Genomic DNA, 27,935 nt, shown 5'->3' with positions numbered 1-27,935 from the left:
TCTCGATAATCGTCTTATGAATAAGTACACTGAGCTTCATTAGAATATGTCAAGAATTGTGGACACTATCGTTTTGAAAAACCGCGGTAAATTGTACATCAACTATATTAATTTTCTAAATCAGCTTGACAAACTGAGTCGAAAAGTAGCAAAATTTTTAAAAAGTTTCATCATAAAAAAAGCAATAGTTAGATTGTTATGAAATCTACCAAAATCTCAATCGAACGGGTTAATATTAACCAATCTATATATATATATATATAGGAGACTTTCTATAGATATAGATAGTCACTCATCACGATATCTCTGGAACTATAAGACCTAGAGACTTGAAATTTGGCAGGAATATTCCTTTTGCCAAGTAGAGGTCAGCTAAGAACGGATTTCACGAAATTCCACCCACAAGGGGGGTTGCGGGGTGTTCACGAAAAAAATTCATATTTTTCAATTATTGCTTTTAATAGTTCAAAACTTGGTCAGAATGTTTCAAATTACATTTAGAAATTTTTAAAACGAATTCTGTGACATTCCACCCCCTGGCGTGCCCGTGCGTGGGCGTCAAATTAAGAAAAATTCGTAAATTTCAATCTATAGCTATTAATACTTTGAAACATGGCCAGAATGCTTTTTGGCGTTTTTGAGTTGTTAAGAATAAATTTCATTAAATTCTACCCCACATGTCCGTGCGTGGGCGTAAAATTAAAAGAAATTGTACCTTTTAATCTATAGCAGCTAAAGGATTGAAACTTGGCCAGATTGATTTTTTTGGAGTTTTTGAGCTGTGAAGAATGAATTTTATGAAATGCCACCCTCACAAATCCTTGCGTGGGCGTTAATTAAAAAATTATAAAATTCAATTCCTAAAGGATAATAAAAGGCATTAAATATAAAAAATTAAAATTTTATATAAGGTAAAAGCCCTAATAGATGATCATGTACCATTATATGATCACTCTATGTATTTGTATACCTATATTTGTGAATATAGATATACAAATACACGTATATTGTACGCCACGCGAAGCGGGTGGGTAACGGCTAGTCCTATATATTAAAATTGATGGTTGACTGAAGTTCGCTTAGTATCGAAATAACTCGAAAATATGGACCCTGAATCCTTATTGGTTCAGAATTAGAGCGTGCGCATATGCGCGCAATTTGAATTTTTAGTATTAAAGAAAAAAAAAGGTGTTTTATGTGTTACTTTTATAAAATAATAATCACTTGAAAAATTTTTTTATTTTGTTACAGATTGAATTCGAAAACGTATGCAAAGACAATATCAACTATCTACAATCATTTATAGAAGCTAATTGTTCCATGAGTGAAAAGAGCTTAAAACAAGTTTCTGGTAAGTACGATCTTCAAGATGATAATCAACAGCTGACACTAAACTTATTATCGTACGTTAGTACCGTACTGGTAAATACTTTTCGTGATCTTTTGCTATTTTTTATATCTAAGTTTGGTAGAATTGTATATTTTTTTAGAAGCTTAAAAAGTTTTTACGAGGTGTAATGGCAGTTTATCAATGCTTTTGTTTTATCAAGTATTTAAAATGCTTTGCTTTTAGACTAAATGTAGCTTATTAATATTTTGTAGGAATTGTACTTATAAAAGATATTATTTCAATTAATAAACAGTTCTTGCTTTTAATATTTTTTTCATTTCATTTGAGATCAAATTTTCTGCATGAATTGTTGTTGATTTGTTCGTATTGTGCATTTTCGTACCCTCTTTTTTAGGGTTTTCAGTACTACTGTAGAAACGCTATATAAACTTGAAGTACATCTATAAAAAGACTATAAATGGTTACTGTGTTCTATAAGAATTAACAAAGTGAAGGGGAAAGTAGGGCTTGACGGGCCTTCTAAGCCGGTAATTACTTTTTGTAACTTTCAACCATCGAATTAACTTAACTTTGTTTTACTTTAAGCAAATGCACTACGTTTTCTAAATAACTAAAAAAATTATGACAATTTGTTTTTTTGTGTATACTAACATTATAAATTTTTTATATTTTTAAAAAAATTTCGATACACAATGGACCGCTTATAAGAGATAAAAAACAATTATTGTCATGGCTGAAAATTTTTTTTTCCATTTTCATATTTGTTTCCTTAAATTTTATTTAAAAAAATAAAATTTGTTTTTGATGTAGGCCAAGCGTGATAGATGTGAACTTGTTGTTATGTTATGTGTCGATAATAATTGTTATTATTTTTTATTGATCAAAAGATATTGAGTGCGAGAATAGTGAAAATGCGAGTATGGTTTCAAAAAAGAATAAAAAAGTTTGGAAAATCCAAATGAGCATAACATGCCTTAGGCGCTCATGTCATACACAAATTATTTAGATCGTAACAAAAATTATTCGTTTTTTTATTTGAATTTTTCCGCGTGTAGTATTATCCCCTCTGTAGGTCGAGCTAAAAAAAAATTTTAACAGATGATAAAACAGAGTAATTATACCATCATATATGTATAGTTTCTGTTTGTTTATATAGTTATTTCAATCCTGTTTTATAAAAAATAATATATATGGCTGCCGAAATCGCAGAAAAAATCACCGAACTGACTGTCGAAAAAAATTAACTGTATTGAAAATTTTTTTAATGTGTTCTGTAGTTATTATTATTTATTTCATTATTCTTTTTATCCATAATTTTTTTCGTTTAAATTATGAAAATCACGTTTTAATCCAAATCAAGATTTTTAAGCGAGAGTAGAGCATACCTGCGCGCTTCGCGCTTAAGTCATGCAAAAAAACGTAATCGTCAACTATCCCTTTTAGTTGCCATAGTAACCATTGCAATTTTAATTTTTTATAACGCTTGAAAATTGTGATCCTTGTCAGTAAAGAAGTTTTACTTTAGATAATTTTTTAATATCGAAAGATAACATTGTCTCAGCTTTAACCGTTAGAGAATTATGTCAATATTGATAAGCAGTATAAGCAATGTTGAATTGTTGAATTGACAGTTGTGCTGGTGAGACTAGGATCAAGATTGAGCCTAAGCCATATTAGACAAAATTGCCAATGTTGAATCAAAGCATAATTTTTATCAATTCGATTAACAAAAATAATTATTCAAACAGACAATTGTGTTCTTTGATGACCTAATACTGATTTTTTTAACATCCTATAATATTTTAAATATTTAGCTATTTATTTGAATGAAAAATTTTATGATTTAACTGGGGTTCGATCCCTGGACTTCAGATATCGTAATAGTCATTCAAACTATTATTTCAACTGTCAAGTTTATTGTTAGCTTATAATTTTTTAACAATAAATCAAAAGATATTGCGCTGAAAAGTTTGAATACTGGATATTGATACAATAAATTGTGATAAACTTTTTTCAATAATATTTTTTCAGAGAAAGTAATGTTAATAATTGAATAATTTTAATGTTTGACTAATAGAAAATATCGTAATTTAACTTTATTTCAATCATTAAATGATAGAATAATTAGTATATATTATTAATATTCATATACAAGATGACATATTTTCAGCTGTACAAATTTTCAGTAAATAAAACTGATAATATGTTAAGCAAAGTATTCTGGTCCAGAAGCAGAAATTTTAAGCATTCTTAAGTTTAGGGCCAATATACTACCTACGATTCCTGTAATTTTGTTTTGTTAGGATAATAGTCATATTATTGAAAATAATGAATTGAAATTTTACAGATAGACTGTTTAGTATATAATCTAGTGAATTTTGATGAACTTGGATCACCAAAAAACAAAAGAAAAAACAGATCAATTCCCGGGAAAAAATGAATTTGCCTAATCATATATAGTTATATATAATCATTTATATATAATTAGACCTGAAAATTGGCCAGATCTAATCATATATAATTAGATATAATTATTTCTATAAAAATAAAAAAAATTCACCGTGAGCGGGGATCGAACCGGGGACCTGACACTTTAAAGACTAACACGCTACCTGATTACCTACGAGACTTACTGGAAAAGTAAAGCTTGAAATACCTACAACTAATGCAAATCTAATATATAATCGATTTTTATAAGTTAAATTAATTAATACAGTTCCATTATTTCATCCACAAAAAACTATAATTTAAAAGATTATTAATCATTGGAGTAGCAGACTCTGAGATGAAAACAGAGAACGTTTTATAGTAATCACAAAATGCATATATAATTATATATGATTCATGTATAATTATATATGATTCATATATAGTTATATATGATTCATATATAATTATATATGATTTCCGTATAGTTACACTGATATTGATAGAAGGATTTGTTTATATTTAATGAGCTTTATTAACTGTTAATAATAAGTGATTTTTTAACATCATGGGATTTAATATATATTTATTACCAGTTACTAAATTATTTATTAAATATGATTTATTAAATGTTAATAAATATTTGTTAACAGTTAACAAATATTTATTTAAAATCAAAAGCAAAAATAGCAATTTTCTTTTGACATTTTTTATAACCCGACAACTGGGATACATAACTGTAACACATGATAATAATTCAAATCACTAAATAAATTAACGTTTAGAATATTTAAAAATTTAAAAGATAATTATGAGCTTTGATAGAATTCGGTATGTTACAATAAACGTTATTAGAATGTAATATAATTAATGAAAATAATTTATAAAGATGATTTTTGTTTATAAGCAATCTTCATATCATATGACATTGCAAGTGAAACAAATTCACTCAACAAAATATTTATTAAATATAACCAATAAAAAATGCTGCATCTAATTATATATTATTATATATTAATAAATGTAAATTTATAATTTACATTTGATTAGATATAATTATGTACATAGCTTTACGTTTAATTATATACATGGTCCTATATCAATTAGATCTGATCAGATATAATCATATATAGATTTATATATAATCATATATAGCCCTAGATAACTCAGGTCTAATCAGATCTAATTATATATAGATAATATATAATCATATATAAACCTAGATAACTCAGATCTGATCATATATAGACTTATATAAAATATACATACAATATATTAGTCTGTATATGATTATATATATTTTATATAAAAATTTAGATATGATCATGTATAATTCTATATATTCAATATATATATATATGATTAGGCAAATTCATTTTTTCCCGGGTTATGATATAAAGATATCCAAGATAAACTATTCATTAAATTATCAAAGAATCATTAAAAATCACTCATTAAGAAAATTTCATTACTTTCGAGAAATATTAACTGTATGTTGAATAAAAAATATTTATTTGTAGCGAGTTGAATTACTTATCTCGTCAAAACATCATTGATGATAATAGCACAGATGGATACAGATGAAAACATTGACAGTACAACTATACATGGAATATAAGGGCTATAAATCCTTATTGAACACACACGCACACACACTCGAGTGTCATCCTCGTATAAATAATCAGAATAGCTTCCTAGGACCTTTAAACGCGGAGATCTGAAAAGAACTCGATTTTCAAAAATTAGGATGATACTAATAATTTCCCAATTCTTGAAAATCATTGATTTTTATAGCGAAAAGTTGAAAATGTAATTGTAATTAATCAATTTCTAAAGAATAAAATATATCCAAATGTACTTCTTTTTAATAGTTGTTTATGTTGATTCTTCACTTTCTTAGTGCAGGCATAACTACTTTAATCGAAGTAGGTTTGTTATAGAAACTATTGAACTCAATAATTAATTACTTAATTTTTTTTTTATCGTGATAATGAAGGAAAAGATACTTTTATGATGTGAACTTTCTCAACTGAAAAGTAAAACTGCAAGTGCTTCTTCAACTTTTAGCTTCAGATAGATGATATTACTTTTTTAGCTTTCTCTAACAACATTCACTTTACAACACTGTCTTTCATAGAATCAGTCAAACGTCGATAGCTACTACGAATGGTTTGTTTTAAGAATAATTATAATATGATTATTACGAACAGTTTTACTCAAAAATAAATTTGTTGAGCCCGTATTTAAAATTATTGCCTAGCTTATAATTACTTACTTATGTAATATGAACTACTGTAAGTATCAATGCAGCTTTCAATTAATATTTTCGATTTCCCGCTATGAAAATTAATTTTGTGTGTGTGTGTGTGTGTGTGTGCGTGCGAGTGTATGTATAAAATTCTTATAACTTTTGATGGGCTTGACCGATTAAATCGCGGTTTGCGGCATTCCAAAAGGTTTTACCAAACTTAGATTTCTGGAGAATTTGAAACGATTTGGTTCAATCAATTTCAAGATATTTTAAGAATGAAATTTTCAAAAAAAAATTTTTTTTTTTTTATAATTTTATCTATCGCTGTATAAATCATTCTCATAATTTAATCAGCTGTTAATCTCAGAAAACGACTTCGATTGCTACAAACTGCTAAACATTTTTTTTTCGTAAAATTTTGAATTTTTTTGTCGGATCATTTTTCAGGCTGAGTAAGTAATCTTATTGCGCTTAAGGGGGAACATCACTGTGACGATCGAAAAAAAGAGGTGATTTTCGGGAATTTTTTTGACAGGGAAAATAAAGGAATTTGGGGATCGGTTTTTTTTTATTTTATTAAGGGTACATTAAAGATTATTACCCTAAATTTTTATTAAAAAATATTTCATTATTAAAAAGTTATTAACAATCTCGTAGAGCACTAGAAAAAATTTCCCCCTCCATGGTTGGTTCGATAACTCAAAAACGGGTCATCTGAAAATAAAAACCCAAATTGCTTTTTAATCAGTAAGGATGTAGTTATCGTCGCACGTACGGAATTTGAAAAATTTTTATTTTAAAGATTTTTTTAGCCGGGTTAAACCAAAAAAAAAAAAAAGAGTCAGAATAGTGAGAAAATTTTCAGTCGCCATTTTTTTAAAAATTAAAATTTTCAAAATTCCGTATGTGCGACGATAACTACATCTTTACTGATTAAAAAGCAATTTGGGTTTCTATTTTCAGATGATCCGTTTTTGAGTTATCGAACCGACCATGGAGGGGGAAATTTTTTCTAGTGCTCTACGAGATTGTTAATAACTTTGTAATAATTAAATATTTTTTAATAAAAATTTTAAGTAATAATCTTTAATGTACCTTTAATAAAATAAAAAAAAAACCGATTCCCAAATTCCTTTATTTTCCCTGTCAAAAAAATTCCCGAAAATCATCTCTTTTTTTCGATCGTCACAGTGGTGTTCCCCCTTAAAAACCACGTTGAATGTCGCAAACGAAGTAACAACTGCTTAATTCATTTAAGAGCTATATCGTTGTCGAAAAAATCCAAAAAAAGTGTTTTTTTTTTTGCATAACTTCAGAATTTCTTGTCAAATCATTTTACAAATAATATATACAAATACAATCTTCTTGTGCTAAAAAAATTGTGTTGAATGTCGTAAGTCGCAAAAATAGGCGATTTGTTCGAGAATTATTATAATCCAAAATTTTCAAAAAAGGGTGTTATCAAAAACTACTAGATTTTCGGGCTCGAAAACTTCTAAAAGTTAATGGCCTCTGCAAGGTCACTCGGTTTTTTAAATTTTCTTTTAGTAGGAAGTATACTAGTTTTTCTTTGGTTGTGAATAGTGTAATGATAATAAAACATAAGATGTTTTGTTAAGCTACTTAATTCATATTGTTAGTCCTTCCTAGCAAATATTTAAGCAATCAGTAGTCTTAATTATTCATTATCTAGATTCAATAAAGTCATAATAACAAAGACAAACCTGATTATACTTGAGGGTAATCTCTGTGGGAAAAAAGTTTGAATCCCATTACTTGAACAAACAAAAGTGATATTATTTGTTGATGGAAATTTTATCTGAAAACATTACTTTTATAACTACCTTATTTTCATTACTCGATATATGGACAGTAATAAGCAATAATATGTTAGTCAATATTTAAAAAACTTTTTTTTCAACACTTTTTTTTTTTTTTTTTTTTATTTGTTTTAAGTCGCATAAACTACTGAGGTTATGAACGACTACTATAGGGAGTAAACTTTTTATGATTGGACTCGTTTTTCATTTGGGCTGAGCAGAATAATACACTTAAATATTTAAAAATATTCATTGTTGTACGCCAGGCTCGAACCCGGTCCAATGCTTTGGTAAGCAAGAGTCCCATCAAAAGTACAAACAATGAAAATATAAATGATTTTTTTAGGGCAAAAATAAAAATAAATACTAAAAAATATGTCAAACCGACTCTGCAGATATTCCTAAGACTTTCTTACAATGCTTGTTTAGTGTACTGAAAACAATAACTTTCTAATTTTCAATGCTCTTAGAAGAAAGTTAAAAATAAGCAAGAAATATTTGCTGTGATAAAAAAATAGAAATAGTTTGTAATTTAATTAGTGGCTTTGATCTTAACTGTTAGATTTTCTCATATTACTAACACAATAAAATAGCATTAATGATTAAGACTATTATTGTTACTAAACAAATCAATATTTTTCTTTCAACTCAAGGTCTTGCAGAGAAGTGGAAGTATTTATCTTATAAAGCTGAAGAAGCTCAACGTAGTAGTACCCTTCAACGAGAGATGGCTACAATGCATTTAGAACTTCGTGCAGTTCATGAAAGACTTATTTCTCATGAAATTGTTTTGGAGCCTGCATACTTAATTGAAGATAACATTAATCAAATCACAGTAAGTAAATTACAAAACAGAAAATTACATTAATTAAGCAACGTTATAGGTAGGTATACTCTATTTTAACGCGTTGGTCTCTCTATATACTATAAGAATACGTATTCGTGTGGTATTGATAAGTATGAGCATCTGAATCATTACAGTACTCAGTATCAGTGTAGGGTTTATATTTTATGTACGATACTACATCGATTCAATAGTTGGTATAGTGCAAACGTTCCATTCTATCTACTCACTCATGTTTATATTGTTCAACGGTGATATGTGAAATTGCGATAGACTAGTGCATTTAACCTATATTGTATTGTCACTTCTTTTTTATCAATTATTAATCTTAAAATAAATTTAATCAATAGAAATATATATATATATATATTTTACAAACAATTATATGGTAATATATAGATATATATTATTTTTCTTCAAATAAACTTTGACAATCGAGATTGACATAGTTTTAAAAATTTCAATTCAATACATTAAAAATTTATTCCATTAATTAAGTTTCTAGTGTTCTTAATATATCTGAGGTAGTTCGGCTCCGATATGCTAGATGGTGCGATCATCGCAGATCTCTCACAAGTGCTCGTCTTCACATCTATTTCAACACAAAGAAATTTTCATCTCCCACTCCACAGGTGTATTGGGCCATGGAAATGACATAAAGGCCTAGCTGACGAGTGTGCATCATTGCCTACACGAAACGCCTTACTTCCACATATAATATTTCCTTTGGCTTCACTCCTTCTTCTGCCATCTCACAATCGTTTTTTTAGCGCTTGTTAACTGATATATTCAAGTTTAATTTGAAACTGCTGTTTAAAAGATAGAGTTGTAGCAATTAAGTGTAATTAGATAAATTTTTTCAAATATTATTATAAAGGTGAGTTTGTCGTCAAAACTCAAAACCAAATTCATTGATTAAAAAATAAAATAAAAAAAGAAAGAATGGCGTAAAAGCGTAGTCGTGTTACACGTACGTTCGTTGGCAGACGACGTGCTTGGACTCCTGAAATCCGCGAGAACAAAACTGTCCTACCCCGAGAATTTCATCCCCCTATCCAACTTATTTTGCTCCGTTTCTAGTATCCTTCTCTCTTCTTTTACGATCTCTTCTCTATATTCTCGTCTGGACTATACTTTTTCTCTGGTACTATACATTTACAGCATTAAAGGCATCCCTTCAAGTTATTTTTATTGCTGGGACCAAAGACATATTCCCTGTCTAACATTAAGATATATTTACGCTTAAATTTTTTTGCTAAACTTATATGTTTTCTGTATTATGCACGAATGCAAGTAATGAGCAACGCCAGATATGTTATAATACTTTCCAATACCTATGTAGCATTTTAATTCGTAAATGATAATTTCTATTATAAAACAAAAATCAATTACTTATCACTTATTATTTGATATCAATATTGTCAATTAAAATTGGCAAAATATTTTTAGCTTTTGATTACAAACAATATAAAAATGACTCATTAAAAGAATTTATTAGATCACAATCTGAATTTTGAACGTTTGTTGATAAACTTATCACTGAAGAATCATCAGATCAATTTGATGATATATTTTATAATGAATCCGATAAAAGAATTAATAAAAAAAAAAAATTAGCTACAGATTAAAAATTGATGGCATAAAAAAATATTTGAAAAATAGTTGATCTTTCAGGCCATCTTAGGAACGTTTTATTTTTTCTTAACGTGGAGTGCTTAAATATATATACTTCTTATTTTGTTATGAGTTATCGCATTCGAGCTTCTTTTTTATTGTAAAAAGTGCTTGAATTCAAAAAATCAATCGGCTGAAAATTTTTTACTAGTGACATCTTCTTGAATGAATAATTCAACTTCAATTTAGTTTAGTAAATTTAACACCTTTAAATCTAAAAGACATCATTTTAACGGCATTTTGATTAATAAATTTCAAAGTTATTTCGGAAAATTACATTTTTGAAAATTTTATTTTTGATATTTTTAAATTTAATGTCAAGATTTCAATTTATATTTTTAAATTTTTATTCATAATACCGTATTAGTCATTTATAAAATTTTAAATATAAAAAAAAAATAATTCCGAACAAAGCTTTTGAAGTCATTGAAAGCTTTATTAAATTCCTACAGTTGGGTTTACCTCATAGACATGCAGGTCTCGAATTCGAAGCGGTCGTTCTGTATACAGAATTCGAATCAATTGATTGGCTGTTGATTGGAAATTGAATTAGATCAGAATGTGCGTGTTTCTCTGCCGAGCTAGCAACCGTAATAAGCATAGCAATGAAAGGGTGATATAAAAAGAAGAAGAGATTGCAGTAGTAGGTTGAGTAAATAAATAATGAAGGGAAGGCTAATACTATTGTACTTCTAACACTGTCATGATTAGAATATCACCGACAGTTACCCTTATCACTACTAAGTAACCTATGTTTATTTAATAATTGAATTTCAAGTACGAAATAACTTTTATTTGTCACCAAAAATTTTTTTTTCATTTTGGAATATTTCAAAAGTTTGTTATAACATAACCATTATGTATCTGATCAGTTTCGATGCAATGGATACCACGCTTTCTACAGCAAGTTGAACCAGTTGAATTATTTTAATTTTTTTCGCTTTCTAACATTTTTAACTTCCCGCTAAGAAAATCGAAGATTTTCGAAAATCGGAAAGTTATTGGTTTTACCCCGTTTTGCAAAATTCGAGTCCATCAGATATTGACGTTTTATGGTCACAGGAAGCTTCCCTGACTACCCCCGAGATGTCGTTACTATGCCTGTGTGTATGTATGCATGGTGTGTATGTGGGTGATCATGTGAACCGCTTATAACTTTTGAATGATTAAACCGATCGGAACTTATCAAACGGCGTTCCAAATAGTTCCCTAAAACTTAGATTTCCTGTGAATTTGAACTGATTCGAGCCGATAGATTTCGAGAAATCTCAAAAAAACAAAGAAAATAAATTTTTTTAAGTGTGGTTTTTTTGGAATAACTTTGAAACAGCTTTACCGATCGATTCTAAAAACTAATCAGCTCTTATCCTTGAAAAACGACGTCGATCGTCGCCGGTCCGGTCGAAATCAGTTGATTCGTTCGTGAGATATCGTGAACGAAAGAAAACCGAAAAATGTGTTTTGTTTTTTTAAATAACTTTGCCATTTCTTTTAGGATCATTTTTGATGAAATAAGATAATTATTAGAGCTTAAAAAACATGTCGATCGCTGCCAAGAACGTTAAAATCGATTGATTGGTTCGAGAGATATCGTTGACGAAAAATTTAGGAACAAGTGTTTTTTTAACATAACTCCGACATTTCTTCTCGGATCGTTTTTGATGTCATGATATAACTATAAGAGCTCAAAAATCAAGTCGATTTTCTCCAAAAACGTCAAAATCGGTTGATTGGTTCGTGAGTTATCGTTGTTGAAAAAAATTCGGAAAAAGTGTTTTTCAAATTTCTTCAAAATTTTCGATCTGTGTTAATGATCAATTTATGTTAAAAAGTAAATTATAAGATTTGAAAAACTGCGTCGAATGCTGCCAAACGTGTGAAAATAGGTTCATTCATTCAAAAGTAATTGCAATTTGAAAATTTTAAGCATCGTGTGGTATTAAACTTTTATCAGACTTTTAAGCTCGAAGAGCTCAAAAACATAGAACATCTAACTCTTTGAACTCGAAGAGCTCAAAATAACACATCAATTGTATTTATAAGTGCAATTTTAAGCGCCTAGGTAATGAATTAGCGGGAAGTTGCAGGGATGGCCTTCAGGGTCAACCGTTTACCTAATTTTTTTGTATTTATTATATTTAAAGTAGATGAAAGAAGTTTCGACAGATTTCTACTGATATTAATTTTATTTAGTGAACAGGTAGACGATTTCTTCTAAAGATTGATCATACAGGCTATGAAATTTGAAAAATCGAAATGATAAATACGGAAATGATGAAATGCCTAACTGAATTACTTAACAATTATACTGAATTAGAAAATAATCATTTGTAAATAATAAACAATTTTATTAATTCTTATTCTCAGAAGTATTTACCGCGGATTTAAAGTTCTGTTCTGTCGTAAGTTATGCTAATGAAATCTTTCTCTCATACAAATCTAGTTAAATTGTACTTCCTACTTTGAAATTAACACCTTTATTTAATCAACTCTTTCCTATAATTGTAATCATAATAAAATTTCCTGTTCTTAACTTTGCAGTCATTTATATTTGTATTTTCTAAAGATAAACAGAAGCCTCTCTCCACCTCTGTAAACTTTTTATATCGTAACTAGCCCCTTGTAGCTCTTATGTTCGTTGTCATAAACTTATGGGATTATTTATGCTGCTCTCGTTTACTCCCTCAAGTAGGATGACAGACGTGACAACGTAACGCAGCCCTCTTATGCACAACCACTCATACATCCCTCATAAATTTAATAAATACAAGGTATAGACACAATTATTGTACACTAACTTCAGTAAAGTAAGTTTTTGGACTATGTTTAAAAAGTTGAATTACCAATTTCAATTGCTACTGGAAAATTTAAAAAAAAAATTATTTTATGTCATTGGTCTCAATAGTTTCTTTTGGACGTAGAGAAATTTTTTATCTCGATTACAGAGCTGGCTTAAAAAAGGTTTCCCTTTTCACTTTAAATAATAATATAGGAAGAAAATTTTCCTTTTCAAGAATAGTTTTTGCTCTATTTGCTTGAAGAATACTAATGAAGGGTTTTTTTTTTATGATATAATTTTCATCAAAAATTTAATTCTGTACAAAATTTTCAAAAAATTTAAATTGAGTGAAACTCTTTCAAATATCACTAACTCTATTGCATGTCTGAAGCGCGAGTGAGCGTAGATATGTTCTATTATCACCTCAAGAGCAAGTTCTCGATTTCGTTACATTAAATAGCATCAATTTTTCATATTACACGGAAAAAAAAATTTCATTCTGGTAACCTAACTGTAGAGCTACCACAACTATACACAGTTTACTATTCGTTGTAGAGTTACAGTAACATAATGTTATTTAGTTCTGATAACTCAATGTTGTTGAGCTCTCAGAGCTCTACAGGATTGTTCTCAGAGCCAAACGGTATAGTTGGGAGCGCCCTACGTTGCGCAGTAGTGGAGTGCGCTGACATATTTCATAACCTTCTAAAATGACAAACAGAATTATTTTGCTACTCATCCATATTATTAAAAATATATGAGGACAATTAAGTTTCCAGTTTATTTATTTAAGGAAATAGGTTTTTTTTTGTCAAATTGAATTTCGTTAGAACAGTTTTGTATTTGTGGTTTTTCATTTGCAGTGACTGTTAATTAAATTTATTAGTTGAATATATTGTGATAAGTAATAAGTTATCGGAATACATTCAAAAGACCCCATTTAACACAAAATAAAATTTGTTTTCGTTTATTTATCTTTTCTTGTGCATATACGGTAGTGATTTTATGTCCAATATTTATTAATATAATCAAGAAAATAAGATAATTTTATGACGACCATATTTTTATTTTACAAATAATTTTTATTTGTAATATAAGTTCTATTATTATTTTATTTCTATTATAATACTATTCTTATTTGTCATATACAATTATTGTTGGCAATATAAATTCGTTCTGTCGCATTTATTTATTAAATTATCAATGCTAAATCGTAAAAAAAAATTATTAATCAGACTGCCAAAAATTTGTTATAGTCTCAGAACGATCCTGTAGAGTTGTGAGAGGTAAATAACATTTAGCTCTCAGAGCTCAACGATGTAGAGTTGCAGGAGCCAAACGGTATTGTTACCATAAGAAAACGTTAACCTACTGGAACTTTTTACAACTAACTAACTACTATAGAGTTCCTATAGCAAAATTTTTTTCTCCGTGTATACACATAAACAAAACAAAAATTATACAGATAAAGGGGATGATAATCATTGATGAGTAGATGATAAAAAATGTTAAATAATAATAAATATATATCTTTTTAATAAAAAAAATTTTAATGGTACATAATGTGAATTTTTTAGGTTTTTATACTCTTGTAAACACTAAAACTTGTGAAAAATTCCGTTTATCATTTTAATTTTTTTTTTCAATCTCTTCCTCAAGCTTTTGTGAATAAGTATTACAAATCATGTGTTAATGCCATTTTGTTTGATTATAATTAATTCATTTCGGCCATCAGAAATTTCTGTCCTTTGAGTAGCCATATATCTTATTTTATTTTTAAATACAGATTCAAGACAGCTAATACTATACTCAATTGCGTAGCTGGTGAAAAATAAATGCTATGTTAACTTATTTTTGAAGTTATTTTTTAAACTTATTCTTGCCGTGTACAGTAGATAATTATTTTTTTTTCTACTGACATTTAACATGAAATTATCGAAAAATTAAAAAAAAGTTTGGAAAATCCAAAAGTGCACGCCTCATAACGCTCGTTCATTTTTTAAGAAAAAATAAAATGTGTAATTAAAAAAAAAAAAAAAAAAAAAAAATAATAATTAAGTAATTTCGTACCGAGTATTTTTTAAAAAGGCCCGGTCTCGAAATATCAATTTGTTCGGGAGTAATCGTTGGTACATCCAAAATGGGGTGACATGACGAGTCGGGTATAAAACATAACCTCATGCGCTTCGCGCTATAAGGCGTTACATAGTATTAGAGTTATTATTAGTGAACATTGCATATATTTGAACTTTATTTTGATCAATTTATGTATGATATGAAATCTTAAGACATGCACATTTGTATTTATCAAAATTATTTTCATCAGTTAATCCGTTTAAAAGTTATAAGATTTATATATTTAAATGGTTATACATGTCATGATCATTATTTTAAGTCTTAGGGTTGTCTTCAATTATTTGTGAAACTTAAAAAAACATTGGGGTTCATAGATTGCGTATAGTCTTAAGCGCCCATCAATTCTCTCTGTTTTCCTGTGGGCGTGATTCGTTTAAGTTAAGTCATGAAGCGAGGCAGTAAGATGTATATTTGATGTTACAGACTGAGCTAGCAACACTCCGAGAACACAAGAAGGCGATGTTAGCACTAAATGTATCAACCCATAGACTTATTACCGAGATGGGTGCTGCTGCTACTTCTGTATCGATATCACTTAAAGATGCGGTTGCTGATCTTTACAGAATTTGGGATGAAACTTTTCAAAGGTAATATTAATAATGATTTAAATATTTTTTCTACATTATATAAACATTTTAATTAACTCTAAATCATGAAAGAAACAGTTTAAAATAAGGTGGAATCAAAATTAAAGACCATAATTATACTTTTAACTTAAATTCTTGAATTGAATTGGTTACATATGTTGGTATCTTAAAACCGAAATGAATTATTGAATAACCATAGCAGACATCCATCTTTTAATCTCTGGGTCAGCGGCCAAATCTCTTTAATATCTCTAGAGAGATCTTTATGAGAATCAGGGGAATCAAACGCTTTGGGAAAAATTAAAATAGAGATTAAAGATTTATGGCATTGAGCGCTCGTAATTACTTTTGAAATTTTAATCATAATGCGAAAACTAAATCTGAAAAACATTATTTTCGGCTACTACTTCATAAATTAATATAATTTCTCAATATATTGTAGAAAATTAAAAACTTTTAGCAACAAATGTGGTACTAGTATGACAACTTTTATCATAATTTTATATCATTTTGTGATTGAAAATTTTAATTACATTGTGGAATGTCAACACTATTTCATGTTATTTTTTAAATATAAACTTAGAGCGTGTATACACTCCTTATAATTATGAGATGATCAAAATAGTTTCAAATTTTGTCGTGATTTCGGAAAAAATATAACTCGGTCAATATATTACAATAAAATATTATAGCATCATAAGTATTTATTTTGAGAAAATAAGAACCAAATTTTTAAAGCTTCTATGTTTGAGGTTGTAAATACACAAGGAGCTCGTTGTTTTCTCCCTCACGAATACACGAATACATTTTTAACGGTTTTTTGAGCTCTTTCAATATTCAAATTCATTATTAATAAAGTAAAAATAAAAATAAATAGTAAAAATAATCAAAAATAGATTCTCTATTATAAAAAAGAACTTGTAAAAGCTAATAATTAAAAAGAAATTTTATAGGAATCGATAATAATAAACAAATTCAATACCAATCGTACAGAATAAATATAGTTTCGAAATCAAGTATGTTTATTTGGTGACATTTAGGATTGGACTTTCTAATAAAATGTTTTTTTTTGTCGTGAGCCAAGGGGAAAATAGATTCTACTAATAATTCGGAGACTCACTGAGAATGTTTGCACTATTACTTAGGTGCGTTTATGTTGATCGTTACAAGACAGCTCGTTCTTAATTTCTTTTTCCTTTAGGCTCCGATACTTTTATTCATGAAAATGGAAATTAAAGTGATAGTCAAAACCTTACATTTTTAAAACCTTTTATACTTTTGTTATTAATAATCGCTTCTTCTCTCAAATTAGATATTTAAAAAACATTGTTGTATTATTTTTTTAATGTTTGGACAGCGATATTTTTCAACTCAACTAACCGAGGTGCTTTTACAAATATTCAATACAGTTTTTAAAATACCAAAAGGTGACTCAAGAACTGAAAAGGTGACTTTAAGTGGTATCTCCACTAATGACTTCATAGAGTGACGATTCGTTGAAAAAAATACAGGAGGCTATTGAGTTGTTCTCTTGTAAAGCTTAATTCAGATTTAAAAATCAGTTTTTAAAATATTTTGTTATTGGAATAGTTTTTACAGTTTTGGTGTTTGAGTGCAAAAATAATAATAGATTTTGAAACACGTTCTAAAAATTAATTGAAAAAATTTTTTTTTCTAGGGGGAATCAAAAACTTAGTACATTACAAGCCATCCAACAATTTACTACACGTCTTACAGAACTCCAAAATGCTCTTCGCAGAGACAAAGATACCTTAGCAGTATTAGACGCAGCCTTACAAGCTGGTGCGATTTCAGAAGTTGCTTCGTCTGTTCGTGATGTCGCTAGGCTTCTTTCGGAAAAACAGAGTACAAATTGTCAGGTATGTGGAAATTATAATCCATTTTTTATAAACATATGAAATAAAACAAAAAGTTTACAAGTCATGAAAATATAAAATATTATTTACTGTTACTAAAACTCACAAAAAACGGAAAAATAAGTAAAGAAACGATTTCAAAATTAAAAATTTCACTATTTAAAGTGAGATTTACAAATATAGATATAAATACAAATAAATAGCTAGTATTTTTAATTATCAAGATAAGTTAAATTAATTATTACGTACGTTTTGGAAAGGGACAGTTTTGCCCTTTCCTTCATCACCCCTGACTTCTACCAGATGATGAGCCCCTCGACACTACTGTAGGACGCTAATCTTGCCATTATACATTTACTACCGCCTAAAGTTCAGAATAAAATACGTTTCGTATGTGAGAACAAAAATCATTTAAATATAATTACAAGTTGAACTGACCAATACAAACTAAAAATATTTATATTGTCAGAATGAAATATGGAGAATGACATTACTGAAATCTGTTGATTATGGACCTAAGCTCAGCATAAGATTGGCCAAGGTTGATAATCAATATTAGGTCAACATTTGCGACGGGAATTTTGCTCAAACTTAAGTAAGGGAGAAAGGGGTCAATAAAACCATGGGGCAATTGAACCAGTCGACTTAAAAAATCGAAAAAATTAAAAAAATGCTTCACCCTCTTAGAATTAGATTTTAATATGCTGAACTCTGATATGGTCAAAATTTGAAATCATTGCGATTAATAAATTTTGAAAAATTGAGATTTTTGTATTTTTAGGTATGTAAACTTTTTTTTCGACTGGTGACAATTGTTTAGTAATATTTTAATTTTTGAATTAATTGATAAAGTTTGAATTGTAATAGTTGTATATACTTATACTTTATAATCCCCAACTTCGTTTAAAATGATATAATAGTTTATCTATTGCACGACTCATGATGCGAAGCATCAGAGAGTGCTTTACGATTGAAAAATTTTTTTCGCCTCATGTGTGTGTGTGTGTGTGTGTGTGTGTGTGTGTGTGTGTGTGTGTGTGTGTGTGTGTGTGTGTGAGAGAGAGAGAGAGAGCGAGAGCATGTATGTAAACCTCCTATAACTTTTGAACGGTTTGACCGATTTCATCGCGGTTGGCGCCACAATCTCAAAAAAACTACGTAAGAAAATTTTTTGAAACGTGGTTTTTTTGGAATAACTTTGAAACGGCTGTACCGATCGATTCCAAAAACTAATCAACTCTTAACCTTGAAAAACCACGTCGATTGCCGCTAATCTGGTAGAAATCGGTTGATTCCGAGGATATTTTGTCCGGGGTGATTCTGTCGCAGGGATATTTTGTGCGGGGATATTAACGCGTGTCACCGTTCGAGAGATATCGTTGTCGAGAGAAAACCGAAAAAAGTGTTTTTTCGGAATTACTCCGAAATTCTCAGTTCGATCAATTCAAACTTAAAAATTCTGAATGGGGCTGAAAAAACTGCGTCGAATGCCGCCAACCGCGTGAAAATCGGTTGATTCATTCAAAAGTTATTACGGTTTGAAAATTCAAAAAATAGTGCTCTATGGAACTTCTATTAGACTTTTGAGCTCTTCGAGCTCAAAAGCATAGAAAAGCTATCTCTTTGAGCTCGGAGAGCTCAAAATAACACATAAATTATATTTTTGAGCTCGAAGAGCTCAAAAACATCATAAGTGCAATTTTAAGCGCCTAGGTATGGAATTAGCGGAAAGTTGCAGGGATGGCCTTCAGGGTCAACCGTTTTCCTAATTTTTTTGGTTCAATTGACCCCTTCCTTCCCTAATAATATTAAGATTTAGGTATTTCTATGGATTAAAAATCTATTATGATTAACTGAAGCTTGATTCTTGACCCCTCTGGTTGGTTGGCTGGGCTACTATAATGATCGCGTCAACTGCGGGATGATGTATGGTCATATATCACATGTTCATTTCGGAACTTTTATTCTAACCTCAAGGTTACAATAAATTATGAAACTTTTCAGGCAACAAATATTTTTTGTTACTTATTTTACATTTCTTAGAAAATATATCAAATTATTTTACTGAAAAAAGATTTGAAATTTATACATATTGAATACATTTCAGTAAAAATTAGTGCTTATACTTATAAATATATTTAACGCGCGATTGATCTAATTATCAACGCATATTACTCGTAAGCCTAGCTTGAGTTAAGACTTAGTTACAAAAATTTTAGGACTGTATATTTTTTGAAAATAATTATAATTGATAGGAGACAAATAACAATAATGATCAATTTCACTTTTTGATTGTGAAAATACACAAAACAAAACCCTTTAAATTAAAACAATTTTTAGTCAACAACTAGTATAGAACGTCAAAAATATATTGAAATATCAATTCAAACTTATAAACACAACTTTTGAAAAATCAAAATTTATTACTTGAACATTAAGCTGCTTTTGGATCAAGATAGACTAAAAAAGGCTAGGGGAAGGACGGACAAAACGGATATGTTAATTTAAAAATGAAATAACAAATATATATTATAATCATATCCATTCTTAAATTTGGCTAATAATTTTTTGGGTAATTGAAGTTTATAATTAAAGTAAAAGAAAAATAATAACAAAGAAATTCTTCTTCGAAATTAAAAAAAAAAAAAAATAGTCAACATTATCCATTTTGCCCTACCAGGGCGGGCAAAATGAATACTCAGGTCGCGTAAAACGAATACTGATTGGAAAATACATTTCAATCAAAACAATCGTCGCAAGAATATCAACTGCATCCTGAATATGAAGAAAAAAATCAAATCTGCATCGTCCTTAACAACATTAAAATTATTACTGTATACTTACGATTTAAAATTTTATTTTTTTTCCTAAATTTCAATATTTATAAAAAAAAATTCCCACAAGTATGCAAAACCAATGCTTTATCGATAACGGTAAGTGTAGTTACATAATAGAATGATATATTGCAGTCTAAAATGTCTCTATCGACCGATCAGCGATTTAAAACGATTATTCATTTTATCCGCCCTCTCCGTCTTGCCCGTCCGTCCCCTACTCAAAACTTGTCACTAAAATATTGGTTAACTTTTATACAATCGACGATTATAGAATAATTAATGATAATAATTTTCTTGTTCATGCAACGTCTTTAATCGTCTTAAGTTAGTTAACTTAAGTTAGTTACTTAACTATACGTTAAGTATTTTAATAGTATAGATTTTGGAGGCTTGATCTGGTATACATTTACTATAAAAACCAAATTTATGAAGCTCATTCGATAACGGAGCTTTCAAAATAAAGACTTCAACCTTCTCTGAGGATAAGAAATTCCTTATTCTATGTATTTGTGCAATAAAATGATTAATTAATAAATCATAAATAATTCCTCCTTTTGTTATTTTATCAAATGGTGGAAGGTGATCGATGTTTTTTTTATCGAAACCGCGAGTTGGTTAAATGCCGTGGCGTTTCTCGTCATTTCCCAGCTTGGTAATTTACATATAAAGTAAACTCCCCCTAGTGACTATGCTCCGCACCAGAGAACGCCCCTAAGTTTCTTTCTTGACTTCCGATCGTACAATCGTGTTCATTTCGCACGTCAAGAAGACATACTGCCATTTTCACCAAATGGTTTGGATATTCGAAAACTCTTGCATAGCATTGCTACGATCTTCTTTTTCTGACATACTTTGAATATCAGCTCCCTTGTTTCGTACGGAAAAATAAACCAATACTGTTGCGTTTAGTAAAATACATTGCTTGTTATTTTTCTTCTTAATGTCATTAAAGATATAGCTCTCTAAGGAATCGTTCAATATAATTTGCAGTGCTGTTATTAAACAATATATCAAAATTGTTGCAAACACTTTGCACAATTGTCAATTGACTAAACTAGTTAATAACCATCAAATCTTGAAATGTAGACTATATTGATATGCTTCTACATGAATTTTCAGTTAGAAATTTTTATTCGTTTAAAAATATGACAGTTCGACAGCTTTCAAAAAAAGTGTTTCTTCAAATAATATCAATGTTTTCGAACCCTGAAAGCTTTAGGGATCTCTGGAAGGTCAACTATTTTTTGTACTTTCTTATATGTTTTATTATTATCATTCTCAGTATCTTTTTAAAGGTAAATCTTTCATCAAAAATTGAAAAGAAAGTCTAAAAATCATTAAATGATACAGGCCGACTACAACAGTTCTCGTTACTTTCGAACTTCAAGTACTCAAAAATATATTATCCGTACGTTATTGAGTTTATTTGAACTCATGAGTATAATTTTCATGCGTATTTAGGCTATTTGAGCTTTTAAAAATAGATATTTTTTTTGGATAGTTTGTCATGCTCAATCTTATTATGTCACCTTAAAATTTTTGGCTTTCAAATCCTACAAAAGATATTATTTTGATTTTTTATAACTATTATATTTTTTTACGATATTAGTCGATTTTAACATACAATTTATAGTGATATGCCATACAAAAGAATATTATGATTGTTGTTTTTAATCAACAAAACATTTTATAATAACCGTATTTATCATAGGTTCATACAAAAATTTTTTTGTTTTTAACAAACTCTATCTGACTAAATACTTTTTTTTTTTTTTTTTTTTAAATCAAAGATCTATTCAATTCACAGTTAGATGACTAATTTACGAACATAGTGTATTAGTGTTTACGCCTAGTACTAAAAAAAAAAAAAAAAAAAATAACCACATCGATTAGTAATGAAAGAAAATTTCAAATTAATTATGATTCTGAGTTCGTTTATCTACTTGATACACACGAAAATTGTTTGGTTGAGGGACACGTTTCTTTTCTTTTTACTATTTTTCTCCCTTTCTTAGCCCTAGAAATACGAATTTTTATTACTCTGGCACTATAAGAGATGAACCAAGGTCAATAAAAAATGTTCTGCCCATAACTATAGTTATGATTTTTTATTGTGCTGGATATTCAATATCATAAAAGTAAATTATACTAATCATAAAGTACTCAACTTTCTTTAGTTTGGTCGACTAGCCTAATAATATTTCTTGCAAGTCTATTTCATTCTACTCAGATTTTTCAGAATCATTTTTCTTCGTATAACGAAAACACAAAATAAGGCATAATCTTCTGAATTATTAAAAATTTTTTTTCTTAAAAACAACAAAATCTTTTCAGAAAACGAAAACGTAAGAAACCATTCGATAAATATTAATTATCAAAGAAAGTGAAGGAAACTGTGTTAAATAATAAATTGCACATGTGAATGTTTGCTTAAAGTAAAAAAAGGGCGCTTAGATTGTGGCGATATTAAATTTGTATTTTTACGCTGATTCCACGGACTATCCTTGTACGTGATGTGAAAGGGAATCGTCCGAGCGATTAACGATCTCAGACTCCTTGGGGAGATCGAATCTTCTTTTTCTCTTTTTTCTAATGTAATAGAAAAAGAGAAATACTGGATCATCTGAAACTCTACTGCAGTATCTAAACCATACGTATGTGTATACATGATCCCCTTTTACTTTTTTGACCCTAAACCCCAACACCTTCCATAGATATCTCTACAATCACGAAAATATTTTATTTAGTAGCTATCAATATATACAAAACTGATGGCCCAACAATACTTGTGATAACTTGCTTGTATTTTTTTATGTTAAGTTGTTTTAATCTTCGTTTTCAAAAAAGGAAAATGGTCGGAATTACTTTCTAGGACCTCAAAACGTAGAGATCTGATGAAAACTCGATTTTCGAAAAACGGAGTAAAAACAATAACTTCCCGATTTTTGAAAATCTTCGATTTTCTTAGCGGGAAATTAAAAATATAAGTAAGAATGACTTCGTACAAGTCAGACCTAGTAATACTTGGTCAGGCATGTCATGCGGACTCATAGTTTTATCTCCCACTATCTATGACCATGCATGGTCAAGTATGAGTTGCATGATTCAAAATAATTAGACTTGAAATGCATGTGATCAAGCATGTAAGCCGATTTTTCTCAAAAGATTCGTTTTTATAAGACTTTATAAGACTAAATTTACAGCTTGTGACTATTAAAAATTTATAATAATGTGAACAAAAATAAATTTTGCCTAAATATAGCAATATATTCATTTCTCATTCATTTCTTAAGAAAAAAATTAATTGTGTAATTGATTAAAAAAAAAAAAAAAAAAAAATTATAATTAAGTAATTTCTTACAGAGTATTTTTTATTTTTTTTTTTTTTAAATCGGCGCCCTTTTTTTTTGTCATATGCGCACGCAGTCTAAAAAAATCTAGCTTGATCAAGTGGCGCCAGAGTTTTCACGTGACAAATAAGAAAAGTTCATTTGGCTTTGTACGGTTGTATCGTAGTGAATTTTAATAAAAATTCAATTAAGAAAAAAAATACGTAAACTAGGCCACTGATATGAAATACGGACCCAGTTCATTGAATTCTTAAACTAATAAAAAAGGTCCGGTCTTGAAATATCAAATTGTTCGGGAGTAATCGTTGGTACATCCAAAATGGGGTGATATCCGGACGTCCACGTAAAATTTTTTTCAAAACGTTTTTTTTTTGAAAATAGCAACATGAAATGATTTTAGAAAGTAAAAAATGGTTTAATTTAAGTGTTTTTTCGGTGTACATCTACTTATATCATTGTATAAGTGTAATATGGTTGTGATAGAGGCATTTAAAGATCACAAAATTGCTTGACCTTGACGAATCGAGTATAAAGTACAACCTCACGCGCTTCGCGCTATAAGGCGTGCAAAAGTAGCGAGATTATGAATTGGAAAAAAAATAAAATTTTTTTATTTCTAAAATCAAACGTTTTCAAGATATTTCATAAAATTTTATTATGTCATTTCCATCATATAATACATCATGTGAAAATTAAATCTTTTCGCTACCGTTAAGTAGTCATAAAAAATAATAGTTATGAACTATGATTTAAAAGAATTTTGTTAGTTTTTTTTAGTAAGATAAATTGAGATATATAGTATAGTAATATGATCTAAGAGTTCTTAGGTTTTAGTACTATCTTACATACTAGTCGAAGTTTTCCTACTTAATATGCGGGTCGCGCTTTTCATTACTACAAGCTCGTTTCCGACGTCCCTGGCACAAATAGTCTGAATTTGCTCTACCGTTCTCTTTTGCTCTATTATACTATTGCTGTAAGTTTAAGTTTTGCTTCCAAAAAGTTTGAGTTGTCTGTTACTTTCTTCATACATGCGATTTTCTTACACTTTTTCTTTAAAATTACACGGAAAAAAAATAGGGGCTGCCACATGATACATTCTTGTGATAGCAACATGAAAAAATCATGTGGCTGCCACATGACTTTCATGTGGCAGGCAATAATAGTAAAAACAATAATAATTTGTACAAAAAGTAGCGATAATAATAAATTTGTTTTTAATTTGTACTTAATGGAGTTACGAACATTTTTTACATTTCTTTTAATCGGCGGCATCAGAACCGTCAATTGATTTTTTGTCTTAAATTAATTGTTTTGTAACAATATATACTTTTTTTTTTTTTTTCCCATTAAAAGACAAGGGTGCTATCGGAGGTAAAAATTCTTTGTTTCTCACATAATCAACATGATTATCGATTTCAACATTCCATGCATGGTAATGACAATCAAACGTAATTGGCATTATACGATACATTTAAAAAAAAATATCATTCAGTACGTTGTAAATTTTATAAATTTTGCCGAATATAGGCCCTTCGTTTTCTTTAATTTCCACTACTATAAATGTATTCGATTGATATCGATGTCCATTATGTTCTATGTGCTTTAGAGTTTGAATGTCGGAAATTGGTGTGTGGGGAAAATATTTTTCTTTCTCTTGGTCAATTTCTTCGCATTCTTCTTTGATGACATTATTATTAAAGTTTTCGTAAATTGAAAGATAAGACATCTTTAATTGGTTTCGAGTAGCTATAGTCATTAATAAATTTTTAGTACAAGACGCCGTTACTGTTAGAATTTTGATTTCTTATTCTTCGATTCACACCTCATACTCCAATTATGGACCAAAGGTGGACCTCTACGAAGCAAAAGTCGACCATAATGAGTCATAATTATGCGACTTTATGGTTAAGTTGCCTACGAATTTCAGCTATATCTTATTATAATTTGCAACCAGAACAACCAAAGTAACAGCGTCGTTTCGAAGAAAACTTGGAGCTATGATGATGTCAAAAATTTTTTTATTAATTCTTAATTGTTTGATTATTTTCAATCTAGGAAAATTTTGTCATTAGTGTTAAAATTAATTTAAAAAAAATTATTTAATTCGGTTAAAATATACGATTATTTCAATTATTAGTAATAAAATTATTATTATTATTATTATTATTATTATTATTATTATTATTGTGGCATGACGTTCTTATGACGCTCCGATTTTTAAAGTAGATATTTTACATAAATAATGATTTGATAATTACAATGCAGTGTAAAAGTGTTAAATTAAAAGTCGTCTACAGTTTGATTGTTTTAAATAAGTTATAAATCGAATAGTTAATTAATTAGAAAGTTTTTTTTGCTGGAGTGACAAGTTGTAGGTTAGAATTAGGTTATATTGTCCGTAAACACGTGCTTTACTCTACACATATTGCTTTTTACATAATTAATAATATTTATTCTAACTACTTATAACAAAATCAAGTGAAAAATATAAAATAAAATAAAACCAAAAAAAAAAAATAATTGCAAGATGAGCAGTAAAAAGTACACGTGTGCTCGTTGTAAAAAACCAATAAGCTACGTAGTCGAAAGTTGCGTGCACTGTTTACGCGATTTTCATTCTAGTTGTGCTGACGAGAAAACTCATCGGATTTTCGATAATGACAATAATTTAACACCATGTCCTGGACCATTCGAAATACATAATCTGAGACGTACCGGAAAAAAAGAGTTTAAACGTAGAAGAACATTTAGTAGTGGTTATGAAAAAGATGAAATTGAAGAAAATATTAGAAATAATTTAAATTCCCAACCTCCTAATATTGATCACATCAATTCTTCTGATTCTAATATCATTACCATTGACAACTCAGATAAAGTATCTACTGACAGTATTCATAATAATGTTGAAACCATAGAACGTAGAATCAATGATCAAATTGATCATCTAGATACGAATAATATTATGTTATTAAAAGATCATATAAAAAATTGTATTAAACATGAAATAACTAGCCTTAAAAATACAATAAATGAAATTATTCACCAGGAAATAAATAATCTTACAGCAACGTGGAAATTGGAAATGTTAAATATCAAAAATCTGTTAAGTAATGGCAACAATAATAACAATAACAATAATAATAATAATAATAATAATAATAATAATAATAATAATAATAACACTAATAATAACCTACAAGCAAGCTACTCAACTGCAACAAAAGAAAATACATATTGTGATTCCCTCCATTCTTCAAAAAAACGTAATAAGCAAGTAGTATCAGGACGTTTATTGATTAAACCATTAAACGATCAACAAAAAAGTGATACGACTATTCAACAGTTACAGGAGAACATTGATGTTGTTAACTTAGGAATTAATGTTAATATTATTAAAAGTCATTCAAAAGGGAAGATTATGATTGGCTTCGAAAAAAGTTCTGATAAAAATGCTATGACCAAGAAAATAAAAAGTAAACTAGGGGATCTATGTGAAGTCAAAGAAGTTCGACAAAAAATGCCTAAAGTAAAAATAATTGGTATTGAATATAATATACTAAACTCCACGGAAGATTATTTTATACAGAACCTAATTAAACAAAATGAGTTAGATAAAATTAAATCTAATTTTCCGCTAGTCAAAGTATGGAAAAAATTTACTACTAGAAATGATCGTGGCTCGATCATCCTGGAAGTTTGTCCCACAGCCCATGATATTTTACTTCAAAATGGCAAAGTCAAGATTGGATGGAAAAATTACAAATTATATAACTACGTGAATGTGTTGAGATGTTTTAACTGCTGGGGCTTCCACCATACCGCAAATAAGTGCTTAAAAAATTTAACATGCAGAAAATGTGCAGGGAATCACGACGAGAAAAGCTGTGATAATGAATCAATCAAATGCATAAATTGTCATAATCTTTTACAAAAACTCAAATTGACAGACTGGGATGATAAACATTATGCAACAGATAGAAAGTGTGGGTGTTATGAGAA

At 28.8% G+C, this 27,935-nt stretch overlaps 1 protein-coding gene across 4 annotated transcripts in view; it reads left to right on the top strand.

Moving 5' to 3' along the window:
• LOC123264286 overlaps positions 1 to 27,935 on the top strand; it is a 90,617-nt gene that overhangs the window by 49,616 nt on the left and 13,066 nt on the right. For 3 of the 4 annotated variants that reach the window (XM_044727509.1, XM_044727506.1, XM_044727508.1), the window contains 4 exons: positions 1,252 to 1,351; positions 8,503 to 8,684; positions 15,706 to 15,869; positions 17,548 to 17,749. In XM_044727509.1, coding sequence (XP_044583444.1) covers positions 1,252 to 1,351; positions 8,503 to 8,684; positions 15,706 to 15,869; positions 17,548 to 17,749 — 648 coding nt within the window. The remainder of the gene's footprint in view (positions 1 to 1,251; positions 1,352 to 8,502; positions 8,685 to 15,705; positions 15,870 to 17,547; positions 17,750 to 27,935) is intronic. The other variant, XM_044727510.1, reaches the window with a different exon arrangement.

This window comes from Cotesia glomerata, linkage group LG4 (genome assembly GCF_020080835.1).
Source record: "Cotesia glomerata isolate CgM1 linkage group LG4, MPM_Cglom_v2.3, whole genome shotgun sequence".
NCBI classification, from domain to species: Eukaryota; Metazoa; Arthropoda; class Insecta; order Hymenoptera; family Braconidae; genus Cotesia; species Cotesia glomerata.
This window is presented reverse-complemented; position numbering and strand designations above follow the sequence as displayed.